General features: G+C 46.3%; 1 protein-coding gene across 1 annotated transcript in view; it reads right to left on the reverse strand.

Annotated features, from left to right (window-relative positions):
* Positions 1-373: 373 nt before the first annotated feature.
* Positions 374-18,307, reverse strand: part of LOC128704637 (neuroparsin-A) — a 64,200-nt gene continuing 46,266 nt past the window's right edge. The window contains exons 3-4 of the mRNA XM_053799736.2: positions 5,157-5,271; positions 374-1,750 (exon numbers count right to left, since the gene is read on the reverse strand). Of these exons, the coding sequence (XP_053655711.1) occupies positions 1,622-1,750; positions 5,157-5,271 (244 nt within the window). The 3' untranslated portion in view covers positions 374-1,621. The remainder of the gene's footprint in view (positions 1,751-5,156; positions 5,272-18,307) is intronic.

Genomic DNA, 18,307 nt, shown 5'->3' on the forward strand with positions numbered 1-18,307 from the left:
TTATCCCATTAGAGTATCATCCCAGCAGATAATCATCCCAGTGGATTATCTCAGTAGATAATCATCCCATTAGAGTATCATCCCAGCAGATAATCATCCCAGTGGATTATCTCAGTAGATAATCATCCCATTAGAGTATCATCCCAGCAGATAATCATCCCAGTGGATTATCTCAGTAGATAATCATCCCATTAGAGTATCATCCCAGCAGATAATCATCCCAGTGGATTATCTCAGTAGATAATCATCCCATTAGAGTATCCCAGCAGATAATCATCCCAGTGGATTATCTCAGTAGATAATCTTCATATAGACCCTAATTACTAAGATGATATATTCATCATTCTTCACCTTAGGAGAAATAAATTCAGTAAACTGTTTAAATTTTATTTGTTAAGAACATTGAGACGCTTCAGGTATGGGTTTACGTATACATGTATCACTGGCTGGTTCGGCAAGGTCCGGTTCCTGAAGCCCGGTTCCGAAGGTCTGGTTGGTATGGGCCGGTTCTTGAGGCTCGGTTCGAAAGGTCGGTTGGGTAGTCCGGTTTTGTAAGGCCGACTTAGTTAGGCCCTATTTCATTAACCCCGGCTTCGTTAGGCCCAATTTCATTAACCCCGGCTTCGTTAGGCCCAATTTCATTAACCCCGGCTTCGTTAGGCCCGGTTTCATTAACCCTGGCTTCGTCAGACCCGGTTTCATTAACCCCGGCTTCGTTAGACCCGGTTTCATTAACCCTGGCTTCGTCAGGCCCGGTTTCATTAACCCTGGCTTCGTCAGACCCGGTTTCATTAACCCCGGCTTCGTTAGACCCGGTTTCATTAACCCTGGCTTCGTCAGACCCGGTTTCATTAACCCTGGCTTCGTCAGACCCGGTTTCATTAACCCCGGCTTCGTTAGACCCGGTTTCATTAACCCTGGCTTCGTCAGGCCCGGTTTCATTAACCCTGGCTTCGTCAGACCCGGTTTCATTAACCCCGGCTTCGTTAGACCCGGTTTCATTAACCCTGGCTTCGTCAGACCCGGTTTCATTAACCCTGGCTTCGTCAGACCCGGTTTCATTAACCCCGGCTTCGTTAGACCCGGTTTCATTAACCCTGGCTTCGTTAGACCCGGTTTCATTAACCCTGGCTTCGTCAGACCCGGTTTCATTAACCCCGGCTTCGTTAGGTCCGGACTTGCCTAGAGATCCATTAAGTTACATAGCTTCCGCTCGGTCAAGAGCATAATATATCACAAAGCAGTAAGTCTGCGATGCTGTATGGAACACTGTCCTAAGCATCATTGCCACATGTATAAAAGAATTGCGATGCGTTATTTTTATATATTATTTACATTATTTGTCTGGAAAGAAGTATGTGAATTCAAGAGGTGCTTGTCTGTTGGCTTTAAAATGAATGGGAAAACGTCGCTGGTTGACCCAAGAGGCGTCTGCTTGCTGTCATTCCCAAGAGGAGGCTCTTGGCCTGTTTGTGGATTCCTTTTATGCCAAACGGGAGCTTTTTTGGTATGTTTACAGGCTCCTCTTTACCATGTCGGGAGCAGTGACTTCTAGTGAATTACTGTTAAGCCACTGAATGTTTACCAGACGTCTTGGAGAGCAGCTGGTAGAGTATCACACCTAGCAGAATCTTCCGAGTGCACACTCGAGAGTGGTGGTGCACCCTGCACAGTACCCACACACACAGTACATGCCCTCACCACAGATGCCGTTCTCATCCCACCAGCCACCGCACGTCTCTGCAGGACCCTGAAAAGTAACGTAAATTCATTAAAACTCTTGGCAAACATAAACGCTTGTTCAACCTTTGGACAAAGACCTACTTCGACTAGTGGATGGTACCACTATGATCCCGCCTCCGTCTGCTTCAAGTCACCTCACTACAGTATATAAGCCACGTCTACGGCCCTATGCTGTACATTCTACAAGATTGATGGACTGAACACATCGACTCCAGGTTGAGGGACTGATTACCTCATACTCCTCCTCTCCTTACGCCTTCCTCTTTGTATTGGACTGATGAAGCCACTGTGTGGCGAAACGTTTCCTGAATAAAGATTCCCATATGCTGCATAAGTGTCTCAATCTTCAAACATAAATAAGTCTGGATTAGATTTGATAAAGACTTGTGTATAAGCTAGTAGAGTGCTGGAGTGTTCCTTCGATCTTATATTAAAATGAGGAATTAGATACGTGTGCAACATCTGGGTATCGTTATTTGTACACGTTTCACAAGCCACTGGTTTTATCAGTGTACAAGACAAGGACATAATGTGAAGAAATATCTCCAGAAGATGAGGTAATCAGTCCCTCAGCCTTGGAGTTGTTAGGGCTTTGAACTACTTCTTCAAGGATGGACTGATTACATCGTCTTCACATCTCTACTGCTTCTGCCAACTTTTCTGTACTCAACTGAAGAAACCTGCTGTGTAGGCGAAACGTTTCGGAGTAAAGCTGCTTAACTGTTACACATGTGTCTTACCAAATATAAGTAACAGGAGTCGAAAAGTTATTTTGCAGCTCTATGCATCACTAGTAAGGCCTCACTTTGACTCACGAAATCGTAATGACACGAATGCAAAGAAACCATACCACGGGCGGGGATAGAACCAGTTTTTTATTTCCTCGCTTCGATTATGTTGCTCGGTTTCGATCTCATTACTACAGGATGGATATAAATTCATTGGAGAAAATACAAAGAAGGATGACAGAGATGATTCACTGTATAAGAAATCTCCCATGGTGTTATTCAGGATTCATGAAACTGGCAGGATTGAAACCCACGGCCAGTAAACCTAAAAATAGCAGACTAGTTGGTATAAACCTTGGTAATAAATACCGACAAGTTGGTTTAGAAAGACACGTAAGCAAACACTATGACATATTTATTGTCTACGAATGGTATACAATACCGACAAGATGAGATTAAGACACATGTGCAACATCTGGGTATCTTTATTGTAGACGTTTTGAACATTAAAATGGTATAAAATACCGACAGGTTGTTAGGTAAGACACATATGCAACAGTTAGGTATCTTTATTATGAAACGTTTCGCCTACACAGTAGGCTTCTTCAGTCAAGTACAGAAAAGTTGAAGATACTTGAAGACGATGTAATCAGTCCATCACCCTTAAAGTTTTGAGGTGGTCAGTCCCTCAGTCTGGAGAAGAGCATTGTTCCATAGTATGAAACAATATGGAGATGAAGTGACAGAATGGAGCTTTTTATAGCGCCAAGAGGTGAGACGTAGGCCACTAGGAGAGGTAAGAACTCAGATGTTGAAAGGTCAGGTCCCTCTCAAATCCAGCCGCTCTCACTAGTGGAAGTTGTCGAAGTTGATTGCAGGTCTGTACCAAGATACCCTTGTGTAGACGTTTTGCCATCCAGTGGCTTTATCAATACAAATTCTAGGACATAACTTGAAGACAGTAGAACTATGTACAGAAGATGAGGTAATCAGTCCCTCAACCTAGAAGTAGGTGCGAACAGCACCATAGTCGTGGAGATTCTGAAGCAGAAGAAAGGATCCTGGCGCTTATATAGTAACGTCAGGTGTAGCAGACGAGGGCATAGTCACTGGTAGGCGGGATTCCCCAGTGGAAGTAGGTCCTTCCCAAAGAGATGGGTTAGTTGTAGTAGTAGTTGTCGTAGCGCCAGGATCCTTTCTTCAGCTTCAGAATCTCCACGACTATGGTGCTCTTCGCACCTACTCCTAGGTTGAGGGACTGATTACCTCATCTTCTGTACATAGTTCTACTGTCTTCAAGTTATGTCCTAGAATTTGTATTGATAAAGCCACTGGATGGCGAAACGTCTACAATAAAGATACCCAGATGTTGCACATGTGTCTTAATCTCACCGACAAGTTGGTTTGTAATAAAGTTGGTAGAATTACCGACAATATGTAAAGTAAAAGGACACAAGTGCAACTAATGTGACATTTATTGTGGCAACGTTTCGCTCTCCAGGAGCTTTATCAAGCCATTACAAACAATACATGGACACAGAGGGTATATAAAGGCTCAGAGTGAGGTGAATACTAGTGAGGTACCATTTCGATGTTCACTAGTGGTGGTAGTAGTAGTAGTAGTAGTAGTAGTAGTAGTAGTAGTAGTAGTAGTAGTAGTAGTAGTAGTAGTAGTAGTAGTAGTAGTAGTAGTAGTAGTAGTAGTGGTAGTGACAAAAGTAATACAATATGGTAGAGCAATTAATTCGTACATGAGTAAAAGGATATAAAAGCCCATTGTGTGGGCGAAACGTTGTCAATAAAGGATCACATTATATTGCATATGTTGTCAGGTAAGCCGCATATGCAACAGTTAGGTATCTTTATTTCGAAACGTTTCGCCTACACAGTAGGCTTCTTCAGTCGAGTACAGAAAAGTTGATAGAAGCAGAAGATACTTGAAGACGATGTAATCAGTCCATCACCCTTAAAGTTTTGAGGTGGTCAGTCCCTCAGTCTGGAGAAGAGCATTGTTCTATAGTCTGACTATAACTAACTGTTGCATATGTGTCTTACCTGACAACCTGTCGGTATTATATACCATTTTAATGTACATACTGCATATGTGTTTATATTTCCATTCTTATATTTACTAAATACAGTGTGAATCAAAACGACTGAGATACTTAACCAGCTTTTATTCGTACAGAGCAACATATAGAGTAGCTGCATAGTGCTGGCGTACCCATGTGAAATAAAAGGTTAGTAACAAGACGTAGGTGACATTAAAGTAAGATAAGGATTCCATGATGGAATCTTGGTTCAGAGGACATCTACAAGACCTTCTTCACGGCTGCTGCAACTAACCCATCTCTTTGGGAAGGACCTACTTCCACTGGGGAATCCCGCCTACCAGTGACTGCCCTCGTCTGCTGCCCGTCCCTATCCACTGACACCTATATAACCGCCAGTCTTCTTGCCTTTGCTCCAGATTCTCCTCCACCACGATGCTGTGAACACTAACTCCAAGGCCGAGGGACTGATTACCTCATCTTTTGTATATAGTTCTACTGTCTTCCTATTATGTCCTAGAATCTGTATTGATAAAGCCACTGGATGGCGAAACGTCTACAATAAAGATATCCAGATGTTGCACATGTGTCTTAACTTTCAAGATAAGGATGCTGGGTGCATTAGATCACTGACCTTGCCGCACACAGCATTACCGCACCATCCCAGCACGACGCCGTACTTGCACTTGTTGAGGTCTTCTTCAGTTATTTCATTGCGCTCTGGGCAGATGGGAGAGGCCACTGTGTTCCTGTTAAGAAGACAACTGTACGTGAATGGTATGGAAATAAATGGTATCAAATACCGACACAGTGGAAATATAAACACATATGCAGTATAATGTGATCCTTTATTGACAACGTTTCACCCACACAGAAGAATACACAGGAGAATACACTAGACCTCATATTCACTAACAATGATGATCTGATAAGAAATGTCACCATATCAAAAACAATATACTCAGATCACAACATAATTGAGGTTCAGACATGTATACGAGGAGCCCCAGACCGACAAAATGAGACTAGTCACGAGGGAGCATTCACCAAATTCAACTTCAATAACAAAAACATAAAGTGGGACCAAGTAAACCAAGTCCTAACCGATATAAGCTGGGAAGATATACTAAGCAACACAGACCCAAACTTATGCCTAGAACAGATTAACTCGGTGGCACTCGATGTATGCACAAGGCTTATTCCTCTAAGAAAAAGGAGGAGTAGATGTAAAATAGAAAGAGACAGGCGCTCCCTTTACAGGCGACGGAAAAGAATAAGAGAGCGGCTAAAAGAGGTCAATATATCTGAAATGCGCAGGGAGACACTGGTCAGAGAAATTGCAAGCATCGAACTTAAGCTAAAAGAATCCTTTAGGAGTCAGGAATCGCGGGAAGAACTAAAAGCCATAAATGAAATCGAAAGAAACCCAAAGTATTTCTTCTCCTATGCCAAATCAAAATCGAGAACAACGCCCAGTATTGGGCCCCTACTTAAACAAGATGGGTCCTACACAGATGACAGCAAGGAAATGAGTGAGCTACTCAAGTCCCAATATGACTCAGTTTTTAGCAAGCCGCTAACCAGACTGAGAGTCGAAGATCAAAATGAATTTTTTATGAGAGAGCCACAAAATTTGATTAACACAAGCCTATCCGATGTTATCCTGACGCCAAATGACTTCGAACAGGCGATAAATGACATGCCCATGCACTCTGCCCCAGGGCCAGACTCATGGAACTCTGTGTTCATCAAGAACTGCAAGAAGCCCCTATCACGAGCCTTTTCCATCCTATGGAGAGGGAGCATGGACACGGGGGTCGTCCCTCAGTTACTAAAAACAACAGACATAGCCCCACTCCACAAAGGGGGCAGTAAAGCAACAGCAAAGAACTACAGACCAATAGCACTAACATCCCATATCATAAAAATCTTTGAAAGGGTCCTAAGAAGCAAGATCACCACCCATCTAGAAACCCATCAGTTACACAACCCAGGGCAACATGGGTTTAGAACAGGTCGCTCCTGTCTGTCTCAACTACTGGATCACTACGACAAGGTCCTAAATGCACTAGAAGACAAAAAGAATGCAGATGTAATATATACAGACTTTGCAAAAGCCTTCGACAAGTGTGACCATGGCGTAATAGCGCACAAAATGCGCGCTAAAGGAATAACAGGAAAAGTCGGTCGATGGATCTATAATTTCCTCACTAACAGAACACAGAGAGTAGTCGTCAACAGAGTAAAGTCCGAGGCAGCTACGGTAAAAAGCTCTGTTCCACAAGGCACAGTACTAGCTCCCATCTTGTTCCTCATCCTCATATCCGACATAGACAAGGATGTCAGCCACAGCACCGTGTCTTCCTTTGCAGATGACACCCGAATCTGCATGACAGTGTCTTCCATTGCAGACACTGCAAGGCTCCAGGCGGACATCAACCAAATCTTTCAGTGGGCTGCAGAAAACAATATGAAGTTCAACGATGAGAAATTTCAATTACTCAGATATGGTAAACATGAGGAAATTAAATCTTCATCAGAGTACAAAACAAATTCTGGCCACAAAATAGAGCGAAACACCAACGTCAAAGACCTGGGAGTGATTATGTCGGAGGATCTCACCTTCAAGGACCACAACATTGTATCAATCGCATCTGCTAGAAAAATGACAGGATGGATAATGAGAACCTTCAAAACTAGGGAGGCCAAGCCCATGATGACACTCTTCAGGTCACTTGTTCTATCTAGGCTGGAATATTGCTGCACTCTAACAGCACCTTTCAAGGCAGGTGAAATTGCCGACCTAGAAAATGTACAGAGAACTTTCACGGCGCGCATAACGGAGATAAAACACCTCAATTACTGGGAGCGCTTGAGGTTTCTAAACCTGTATTCCCTGGAACGCAGGAGGGAGAGATACATGATTATATACACCTGGAAAATCCTAGAGGGACTAGTACCGAACTTGCACACGAAAATCACTCACTACGAAAGCAAAAGACTTGGCAGACGATGCACCATCCCCCCAATGAAAAGCAGGGGTGTCACTAGCACGTTAAGAGACCATACAATAAGTGTCAGGGGCCCGAGACTGTTCAACTGCCTCCCAGCACACATAAGGGGGATTACCAACAGACCCCTGGCAGTCTTCAAGCTGGCACTGGACAAGCACCTAAAGTCAGTTCCTGATCAGCCGGGCTGTGGCTCGTACGTTGGTTTGCGTGCAGCCAGCAGCAACAGCCTGGTTGATCAGGCGCTGATCCACCAGGAGGCCTGGTCACAGACCGGGCCGCGGGGGCATTGACCCCCGAAACTCTCTCCAGGTAAACTCTCCAGGTAACACAGTGGGCGAAACGTTGTCAATAAAGGATCACATTATACTGCAATAATACAAGGGTATTACCTAACAACCTGTCGGCATTTTATACCATTTTAATGTTCATATTTAAGAACATAAGAACGAAGGAACACTGCAGCAGGCCCACTGGCCCATGCGAGGCAGGTCCAAGTCTCCTACCGGCTTAAGCCAATGCACCCAACCTAGTCAGGTCGGGTCACATTGACTTAAGGGAGGAACACGGCAACCGACCTGGTAGCACAAGCTATTAGGTCCAACTCACACCCACCCACATCCACTCATGTATTTATCCAACCTATTTTTAAAGCTACACAACGTTCTGGCCTCTATAACGGTACTTGGGAGTTTGTTCCACTCATCCACAACTCTATTACCAAACCAGTACTTTCCTATATCCTTCCTGAATCTGAATTTTTCCAACTTAAAACCATTGCTGCGAGTCCTGTCCCTTTAGCCACCAGGCCACGGGGTGGCTAAAGCTCTCGCTTCACACAGCGAGGATCCAGGTTCGATTCCCGGTAGGGGTAGAAACATTGGGCGTGTTTCTTTACACCGGTTGTCTATGCTCACCAAACAGTAAAATGGGTACCTGGGTGTTAGTGGACTGGTGTGGGTCGCATCCTGGGTGTTAGTGGACTGGTGTGGGTCACATCCTGGGTGTTAGTGGACTGGTGTGGGTCGCATCCTGGGTGTTAGTGGACTGGTGTGGGTCACATCCTGGGTGTTAGTGGACTGGTGTGGGTCACATCCTGGGTGTTAGTGGACTGGTGTGGGTCGCATCCTGGGTGTTAGCGGACTGGTGTGGGTCACATTCTGGGTGTTAGTGGACTGGTGTGGGTCGCATCCTGGGTGTTAGTGGACTGGTGTGGGTCACATCCTGGGTGTTAGTGGACTGGTGTGGGTCACATCCTGGGTGTTAGTGGACTGGTGTGGGTCGCATCCTGGGTGTTAGTGGACTGGTGTGGGTCGCATCCTGGGTGTTAGTGGACTGGTGTGGGTCACATCCTGGGTGTTAGTGGACTGGTGTGGGTCACATCCTGGGTGTTAGTGGACTGGTGTGGGTCGCATCCTGGGACAAAACTGACCTAATTTGCGGGAAATGCTCAGCATAACAAGGGACTTTCTATATAGTAGTATGTCACTGATGTCAGCTATGATCTGTATACCTTGTACATGTACTTGTATACCTTGTACATGTACTTGTATACCTTGTACATGTACTTGTATACCTTGTACATGTACTTGTATACCTTGTACATGTACTTGTATACCTTGTACATGTACTTGTATACCTTGTACATGTACTTGTATACCTTGTACATGTACTAGTATACCTGGTACATGTACTTGTATACCTTGTACATGTACTTGTAGAAATATATAAATATATATATAATGTAGGTCATACAACGGATATTAATAATAACTGACTCGTATCCAGATAATATACAGTAGCACTTGAGAGAAGATAGTTTTTCCTCAGCAAATAGCCTATATGTAGACTTTCAAGCCCTGTTGTAGCTTTCTCTTGTACACCAGTGTACAAGTAGATAGCTTTTCTCAGCGGATAGCTGCTCAAAGCTATCTTCTGATAGCTTTGAAGATAGCAGAGGACTTAACAGTCTAGTGCTCTCTCTTTTTCTCTTGTTACGGTGGAGATTCGATCCTCTACCCAAAGCAACCAGAGAGACCAGACCAGAGCCAGATTACGACCAGAACATAACTAGATGCATTAGACTCGAGCCAGATGCATCTAGCTACAGCCAGATGCACAGTACCAAAGGCACATGCACCAGACTGCAGCCAGATGCACAGTACCAAAGGCACATGCACCAGACTGCAGCCAGATGCACAAGACCAAAGGCACATGCACCAGACTGCAGCCAGATACACAGTACCAAAGGCACATGCACCAGACTGCAGCCAGATACACAGTACCAAAGGCACATGCACCAGACTGCAGCCAGATACACAGTACCAAAGGCACATGCACCAGACTGCAGCCAGATACACAGTACCAAAGTCACATGCACCAGACTGCAGCCAGATACACAGTACCAAAGGCACATGCACCAGACTGCAGCCAGATACACAGTACCAAAGGCACATGCACCAGACTGCAGCCAGATACACAGTACCAAAGGCACATGCACCAGACTGCAGCCAGATACACAGTACCAAAGGCACATGCACCAGACTGCAGCCAGATACACAGTACCAAAGGCACATGCACCAGACTGCAGCCAGATGCACAGTACCAAAGGCACATGCACCAGACTGCAGCCAGATGCACAAGACCAAAGCTAAATGCACCAGACTGGGTTGACAGGACCAACTATTGTATTTATGAGTCAGCTGTGATGGTGCGGTGACGCTGGTTGAATCCGTCCGTACAGTTTCTACGATAATTTTACCCCTGCTATCTTTTTTCCTGTTTCAATGATATCAGACTTATTAAGCAGATATTCTAAATTTGTTTGCCACAGACGAGACAAATTGTAAATATAGATCCAGATGTACTTCTGTTAAATTTTAGGGGCTTAGTTACCAGGTCTTCTGTGTATCCCGTGGCGTGGCTGGCGAAGCTATCGCTTCTCACACGGAGGGTCAGAGTTCGATTCTCGGCGGGGTGAAAATATTTCAACGCGTTTCCTAACACTTGTCCTGTTCACCTAGCAGCAAGTAGGTACCTGGGTGTTAGTCGACTGGTGTGGGTCGCATCCTGGGGGACAAGATTAAGGACCCCAATGGAAATAAGTTAGACAGTCCTCGATGACGCACTGACTTTCTTGGGTTATCCTGGGTGGCTAACCCTCCGGGGTTAAAAATCCGAACGAAATCTCTTAAATCTTCTTGACTTATCCTGGGTGGCTAACCCTGCGGGGTTAAAAATCCGAACGAAATCTTATCCCTTATCTTGTGCTATCCTCCACAGGATCTATATGGGGTGCACAATTGACTAGCCACTACCATCCGCAGGATGGATATGAGGTACACAATAAACTAGCCACTACCATCCACAGGATGGATATGAGGTACACAATAAACTAGCCACTACCATCCACAGCATGGATATGAGGTACACAATAACTAGCTACTACCATCCACAGGATGAATATGAGGTACACAATAAACTAGCCACTACCATCCACAGGATGGATATGAGGTACACAATAAACTAGCCACTACCATCCACAGGATGGATATGAGGTACACAATAAACTAGCCACTACCATCCACAGGATGGATATGAGGTACACAATAAACTAGCCACTACCATCCACAGGATGGATATGAGGTACACAATAAACTAGCCACTACCATCCACAGGATGGATATGAGGTACACAATAAACTAGCCACTACCATCCACAGGATGGATATGAGGTACACAATAAACTAGCCACTACCATCCACAGGATGGATATGAGGTACACAATAAACTAGCCACTACCATCCACAGCATGGATATGAGGTACACAATAAACTAGCCACTACCATCCACAGGATGGATATGAGGTACACAATAAACTAGCCACTACCATCCACAGGATGGATATGAGGTACACAATAAACTAGCCACTACCATCCACAGGATGGATATGAGGTACACAATAAACTAACCGCTTCACCAGCAAAGTCTGAAAAAAAAATCTAATATCTTTCGTTAGTTGACAGAATTTTAAAGCAGCAGTGTCTTCGACAGCTGGAAGAATAATCAAAGTTACGTGGCTGGAACAGTTCCTAGCATAACACGCATTTCGATGCCTCCCGGATCATTATCAAGAAGAAATTTAATTGAAAATATTGATAAAAACAATGGAAAAACAGCGCTAGTATAAATAACGAGCATAAAATACTGCAGTTTATAGGAGGAACTGGTGTTGACACCTTGCCTAAATATTAAACAGTGAGGAGTATTTGATTCGATTGCTAGCGCACTCACCTCACATACTGAGGTCCGTGGTTCGATCCAGGGTATGGGTGGAAACATTAGGACGTTTTTTTATTATTTTTATTATCACACTGGCCGATTCCCACCAAGGCAGGGTGGCCCGAAAAAGAAAAACTTTCACCATCATTCACTCCATCACTGTCTTGCCAGAAGGGTGCTTTGCACTACAGTTTTTAAACTGCAACATTAGGACGTGTTTCCTTAATATTCTTGATGTCCCTATTCACCTAGCAGTAAAATGGGTACCTGGGTGCTAGTCGACTGGTGTGGGTCGCATCCTGGAGATAAAATTGACTTAATTTGCCTAAAATACTCTGAAAAACAAGGAACTTTCTATATAGTATGTCATTGATGTCACCTATGGTCTGTGTACATGTACTTTTAAAGTAATAATTATTATAAATAGAGTCACGACCTAGCTAAGCATAGATGCAGCCAGAGAGGATAACGAGGGTACAATAAGCTCTTCAGTCAGTGCTCTGGAGGTCGTCTACCGTCCAGCTAGTACCACACAGCCACAGACGTCCTTTAACGAACAACCTTGCTGGTCAGAGCTGCCGGCTCGTCACCAGTGATATAACCCATCACGCCAGATTGAAGGCGACGGCAGCTGCACCAGTGACCATCATCCTCTGCAACCAAACTTACACAGTTAGCTCTTCCCTGTGTCTCTGATGATTCATCATAACTATGCTATGATGAGCTATGGTGTGACTAGTTAATGGTCCAAGGCGGACCGAAACGTCGTCATAAGTTTTAGTCTTCTATGTTCTGGTTATATGTGCATTGCTCTCCTTACCTCCTGTGTTAGTGTGACTTGTAAATGTGTACTAATGTTGGTAGAATTACCGATAATATGTTAGGTAAAAGGACACAAATGCAACTAATGCCACATTTTATTGTGGCAACGTTTCGCTCTCCAGGAGCGAAATGTTGCCACAGTATTGAACTTGTGTCCTTTTAGCTGACATGCAGTGGAACACTGCCACAATTCTCTGCAAGACCCACGGTATTGTATATCAGTTTTCCCCCCAAAAAAATCAGCAGCGGCCAAAGGAGTACATCTGATGGAGAGTTGATGCGTGTGCGTCGCCGGAGTCTTTACCGTCAATAGGATAATGAGGAGGCTGGGCTACCCGGTGCCCGCATAGGATGCTTCTTGCCCTTACTGGTGCTTGGCGCCGTTACTTCTGTCTGGGCCTCTCCCAGCCTTCCCTGACACACTTAACATTGGCAACGCAGTGGCTTTCTTTGGGCTACTCTGCTTAGCACCTACGCGCAAAAAAAAAATAGGACACTAACCACATTATCAGTGATAACTACTCATGAGAAGAAAGTAGGGGTGAATTCTTACGCAAGACCACGGCTAAAAATACCAGACGTCCTTGACGAGGAGTATGCACTTAGATATTCTACGGACCCTAGAGATTAACTTGGGGACATTTTGTGAACGCCAGACATTCTGTGGATCCCAGAGATAGTCGGGGAAGTTCTCTGAGCCCCAGAGATGAACCTGGGGACGTTCTCTGAGCCCCAAAGATGAACTAGAGGACATTCTCTAAGCCCCAGAGATGAACTTGAGGACGTTCTCTGATCTCCAGAGATGAACTTGGGGACGTTCTCTGAGCCCCAGAGATGAACTTGAGGACGTTCTCTGAGCCCAAGAGATGAACTTGAGGACGTTCTCTGAGCCCCAGAGATGAACTTGGGGACGTTCTCTGAGCCCCAGAGATGAACCTGGGGATGTTCTCTGAGCCCCAGAGATGAACTTGGGGACGTTCTCCGATCCGTAGCCTAATCCTGGTTACTACATCACACTGCTAGAAGTAATTGTAACCAAGCCTAGGCCAGACCGCACAACATTAAGTCTGTTTACATTGCAAGTTGCTCCTTAGCCGTATTTATATACGTTCATGTTATCATAGTGGGTTATATATCTACTTAGACTTCTAACTGGTGTTCACCTTCATTATTTACTTCTCTAAATACTCCTAATGGTAGATACAGATATGCAAAACTCAACAGATGATAAGTGTTCTATTAAGCCTATTGTAATCTGCTAAGCGAATATCTGGGACTGTTAGTAAGTTATCCCTACTGTCATACTTCCATTCAATGCTAAAGGTAATTGATTTGTGATCGCTTGTGCTGAGTTCCTCTGTAATTTCTAAATTACTAACAAGGGTTTCCTTGTTTGCCAGAACCAAGTCAAGCAGGTTATTTCCCCCTTGTAGGTTCTGTCACAAACTGCTTCAAAAAACAATCCTGAACTACTTCTAAAAAGTCGTTAGATTCTAAATTCCCATTCAAATAATTCCAATCAATGACTTAAGAAATCGTAATGACACGATTGCAAATAAACCATACCCCCGGCCGGGATTGAACCCGCGGTCACAGAGTCTCAAAACTCCAGCCCGTCGCGTTAGCCACTAGACCAGCTAGCCACAATAAGATTCATCCAACTAGGTATATTTCTACACCATTTGTGGTCACAGAGGTGCCTGTGCTAACTTTCCTATGGTGTAGAAATATACCTAGTTGGATGAATCTTATTGTGGCTAGCTGGTCTAGTGGCTAACGCGACGAGCTGGAGTTTTGAGACTATGACCGCGGGTTCAATCCCGGCCGGGGGTATGGTTTAATTCCAATCAATCTAGCATTTTTCTTCAAGGTTCTTTTCTTGGCTAACAAATCAAGAGTAATTTAACGAGTGATGGAATTCATAAATACTGCGTATTAATTTATTTTCCCAGATTTTCAAGTATTTATATAAGAACATAAGAATGGAGGAACACTGCAGAAGGCCTACTGGGCCATAAGTTTTGTCGTAAGTTTAGTGCAATTAGGATGACAATTCAGTTTACAGTATAGACGCCTAGCTGTTAATTCTTATTCCTGACTCGTAGTTTCTATCGCTCTAGACTAGACATAGAAGGTGACAACAAGAGTAGACGCAGCCCTACCAGTAGACTCCTACTTAGAGCCATCTCTGTATATAACATGTGATAGCTTAGATATATATTAGGAAACGTTTCGGTCCTGGGACCTTAATCACGGTTCCAGAACCGAAACTTTTAACATAAGAACATAAGAACATAAGAAAGGAGGAACACTGCAGCAGGCCTGTTGGCCCATACTAGGCAGGTCCTTTACAGTGGGTAAGACACATATGCAACAGTTAGGCATCCCTACTTCGAAACGCCTCGCCCACACAGCAGGCCTCCTCAGTCGAGCACAGAAAAGCTGACAGAAGCAGAAGACACCCGAAGACGATGCAATCAGTCCACCACCCTCAAAGCCCTAGTGTTTCTTACGTATCTTTGTAAAGCAACTTGTTTGGGTCTATTAACAAGATTTATAACATGTAATAAATTATTACTAAATACTAGGAATAAGAATATATTAAATCTTAACCGCATGACACAAAATACATTTAAGTGTCCTTTATAAACGACTATTTTCCTTTAAACTGTGAAACACGTTTTGCAAAGTATCGAAAAAGTAAACTTTTGGGTAAATTCTTCAACAAAACAGCACACAAGGCAACGTTTCGGTCCATTTCGAACAAGAGGTTGGTTTTAGGAAGAAACGTCAACAAACACTAGGATACATTTATTAAAATATTTTTGATTCTGGGACCTTGATTCCCCTCAAGGAAGGTTCCTTGATGTTGGTGAGGGGCTCTTGATTTAGGGAATTGGATCTGTGCTCCAGTTCCCCGAATTAAGCCTGAATGCCTTCCACATATCCCCCCCCCAGGCGCTGTATAATCCTCCGGGTTTATCGCTTCCCCCTTGATTATAATAATGGGACCTTGATTACTTCTAACACAAGAAAGTTCATGTTGAGGTAGGTTCGTCAGGACGGGTCCTGGCCCGGGTCACATGGAGAAGACCTGGGTCAGGATCCGTCCTGGCTCGGGTCACATGGAGAAGACCTGGGTCAGGATCCGTCCTGGCTCGGGTCACCACATGGAGAAGACCTGAGTCAGGACCCGTCCTGGTCCAGGTCACATGGAGAAAACCTGGGTCAGGACCCGTCCTGGCCTGGGTCACATGGAGAAGACCTGGGTCAGGATCCGTCCTGGCTCGGGTCACCACATGGAGAAGACCTGAGTCAGGACCCGTCCTGGTCCAGGTCACATGGAGAAAACCTGGGTCAGGACCCGTCCTGGCCTGGGTCACATGGAGAAGACCTGAGTCAGGACCCGTCCTGGTCCAGGTCACATGGAGAAAACCTGGGTCAGGACCCGTCCTGGTCCAGGTCACATGGAGAAAACCTGGGTCAGGACCCGTCCTGGCCTGGGTCACATGGAGAAGACTTGGGTCAGGATCCGTCCTGGCCTGGGTCACATGGAGAAGACCTGAGTCAGGACCCGTCCTGGTCCAGGTCACATGGAGAAAACCTGGGTCAGGACCCGTCCTGGCCTGGGTCACATGGAGAAGACCTGAGTCAGGACCCGTCCTGGTCCAGGTCACATGGAGAAAACCTGGGTCAGGACCCGTCCTGGCCTGGGTCACATGGAGAAGACCTGAGTCAGGACCCGTCCTGGTCCAGGTCACATGGAGAAAACCTGGGTCAGGACCCGTCCTGGCCCGGGTCACATGGAGAAGACCTGGGTCAGGACAGGTCCTGGCCCGGGTCACATGGAGAAGACCTGGGTCAGGACGGGTCCTGGCTCGGGTCACATGGAGAAGACCTGGGTCAGGACCCGTCCTGGCCCAGATCACACGGAGAAGACCTGGGTCAGGATCCGTCCTGGCCCGGGTCACCACATGGAGAAGACCTGAGTCAGGACCCGTCCTGGTCCAGGTCACATGGAGAAAACCTGGGTCAGGACCCGTCCTGGCCTGGGTCACATGGAGAAGACCTGGGTCAGGATCCGTCCTGGCTCGGGTCACCACATGGAGAAGACCTGAGTCAGATCCTGGTCCAGGTCACATGGAGAAAACCTGGGTCACCCGTCCTGGCCTGGGTCACATGGATGGGTCAGGATCCGTCATGGAGAAGACCTGAGTCAGGGTCCTGGTCCAGGTCACATGGAGAAAACCTGGGTCAGGACCCGTCCTGGCCTGGGTCACATGGAGAAGACCTGAGTCAGGACCCGTCCTGGTCCAGGTCACATTGAGAAAACCTGGGTCAGGACCCGTCCTGGTCCAGGTCACATGGAGAAAACCTGGGTCAGGACCCGTCCTGGCCTGGGTCACATGGAGAAGACTTGGGTCAGGATCCGTCCTGGCTCGGGTCACCACATGGAGAAGACCTGAGTCAGGACCCGTCCTGGTCCAGGTCACATGGAGAAAACCTGGGTCAGGACCCGTCCTGGCCTGGGTCACATGGAGAAGACCTGAGTCAGGACCCGTCCTGGTCCAGGTCACATGGAGAAAACCTGGGTCAGGACCCGTCCTGGCCTGGGTCACATGGAGAAGACCTGTGTCAGGACCCGTCCTGGTCCTCACATGGACCTGGGTCAGGTCTGGCCTGGGTCACATGGAGAAGACCTGAGTCAGTCCTGGTCCAGGTCACATGGAGAAAACCTGGGTCAGGACCCGTCCTGGCCTGGGTCACATGGAGAAGACCTGAGTCAGGACCCGTCCTGGTCCAGGTCACATGGAGAAAACCTGGGTCAGGACCCGTCCTGGCCTGGGTCACATGGAGAAGACCTGGGTCAGGATCCGTCCTGGCCCAGATCACACGGAGAAGACCTGGGTCAGGATCCGTCCTGGCCCGGGTCACCAAATGGAGAAGACCTGGGCAAGGACGGGTCCTGACCCAGGTCTTCTCCATGTAACCTGGACCAGGACGGGTCCTGACCCAGGTCTTCTCCATGTAACCTGGACCAGGACGGGTCCTGACCCAGGTCTTCTCCATGTAACCTGGACCAGGACGGGTCCTGACCCAGGTCTTCTCCATGTAACCTGGACCAGGACGGGTCCTGACCCAGGTCTTCTCCATGTAACCTGGACCAGGACGGGTCCTGACCCAGGTCTTCTCCATGTAACCTGGACCAGGACGGGTCCTGACCCAGGTCTTCTCCGTGTGATCTGGGCCAGGACGGGTCCTGACCCAGGTCTTCTCCATGTGACCCAGGCCAGGACGGGTCCTGATCCAGGTCTTATCCATGTGACCCGGGCCAGGACGGGTCCTGACCCTGAACCTTCTCCATGTGGTGACCCGACAGTCGCTCCCGAAGGAGTGTCAGTTGATACCAGTGATGTAGAGTTTACAACCCTGTGACGGGGCACGGTGAGCATCCATGTCGTACAGGCAAAGAGGGGTGAGAGTGATACAGAGTGACCTGGAGAATGCTATACTGGGATGAGCACTAGTAACCAGTGAGGCCATGTGACTCCTGTGTTGTAATAAAGTTGGTAGAATTACTTGTGTTGTTTTCTAGGAGGTAACTATTACCAAACTGACTCACGAAATCGTAATGACACGATTGCAAACAAACCATACCACGGGCGGGATTT

This window comes from Cherax quadricarinatus, chromosome 100 (assembly GCF_038502225.1).
Source record: "Cherax quadricarinatus isolate ZL_2023a chromosome 100, ASM3850222v1, whole genome shotgun sequence".
Lineage (NCBI taxonomy): Eukaryota > Metazoa > Arthropoda > Malacostraca > Decapoda > Parastacidae > Cherax > Cherax quadricarinatus.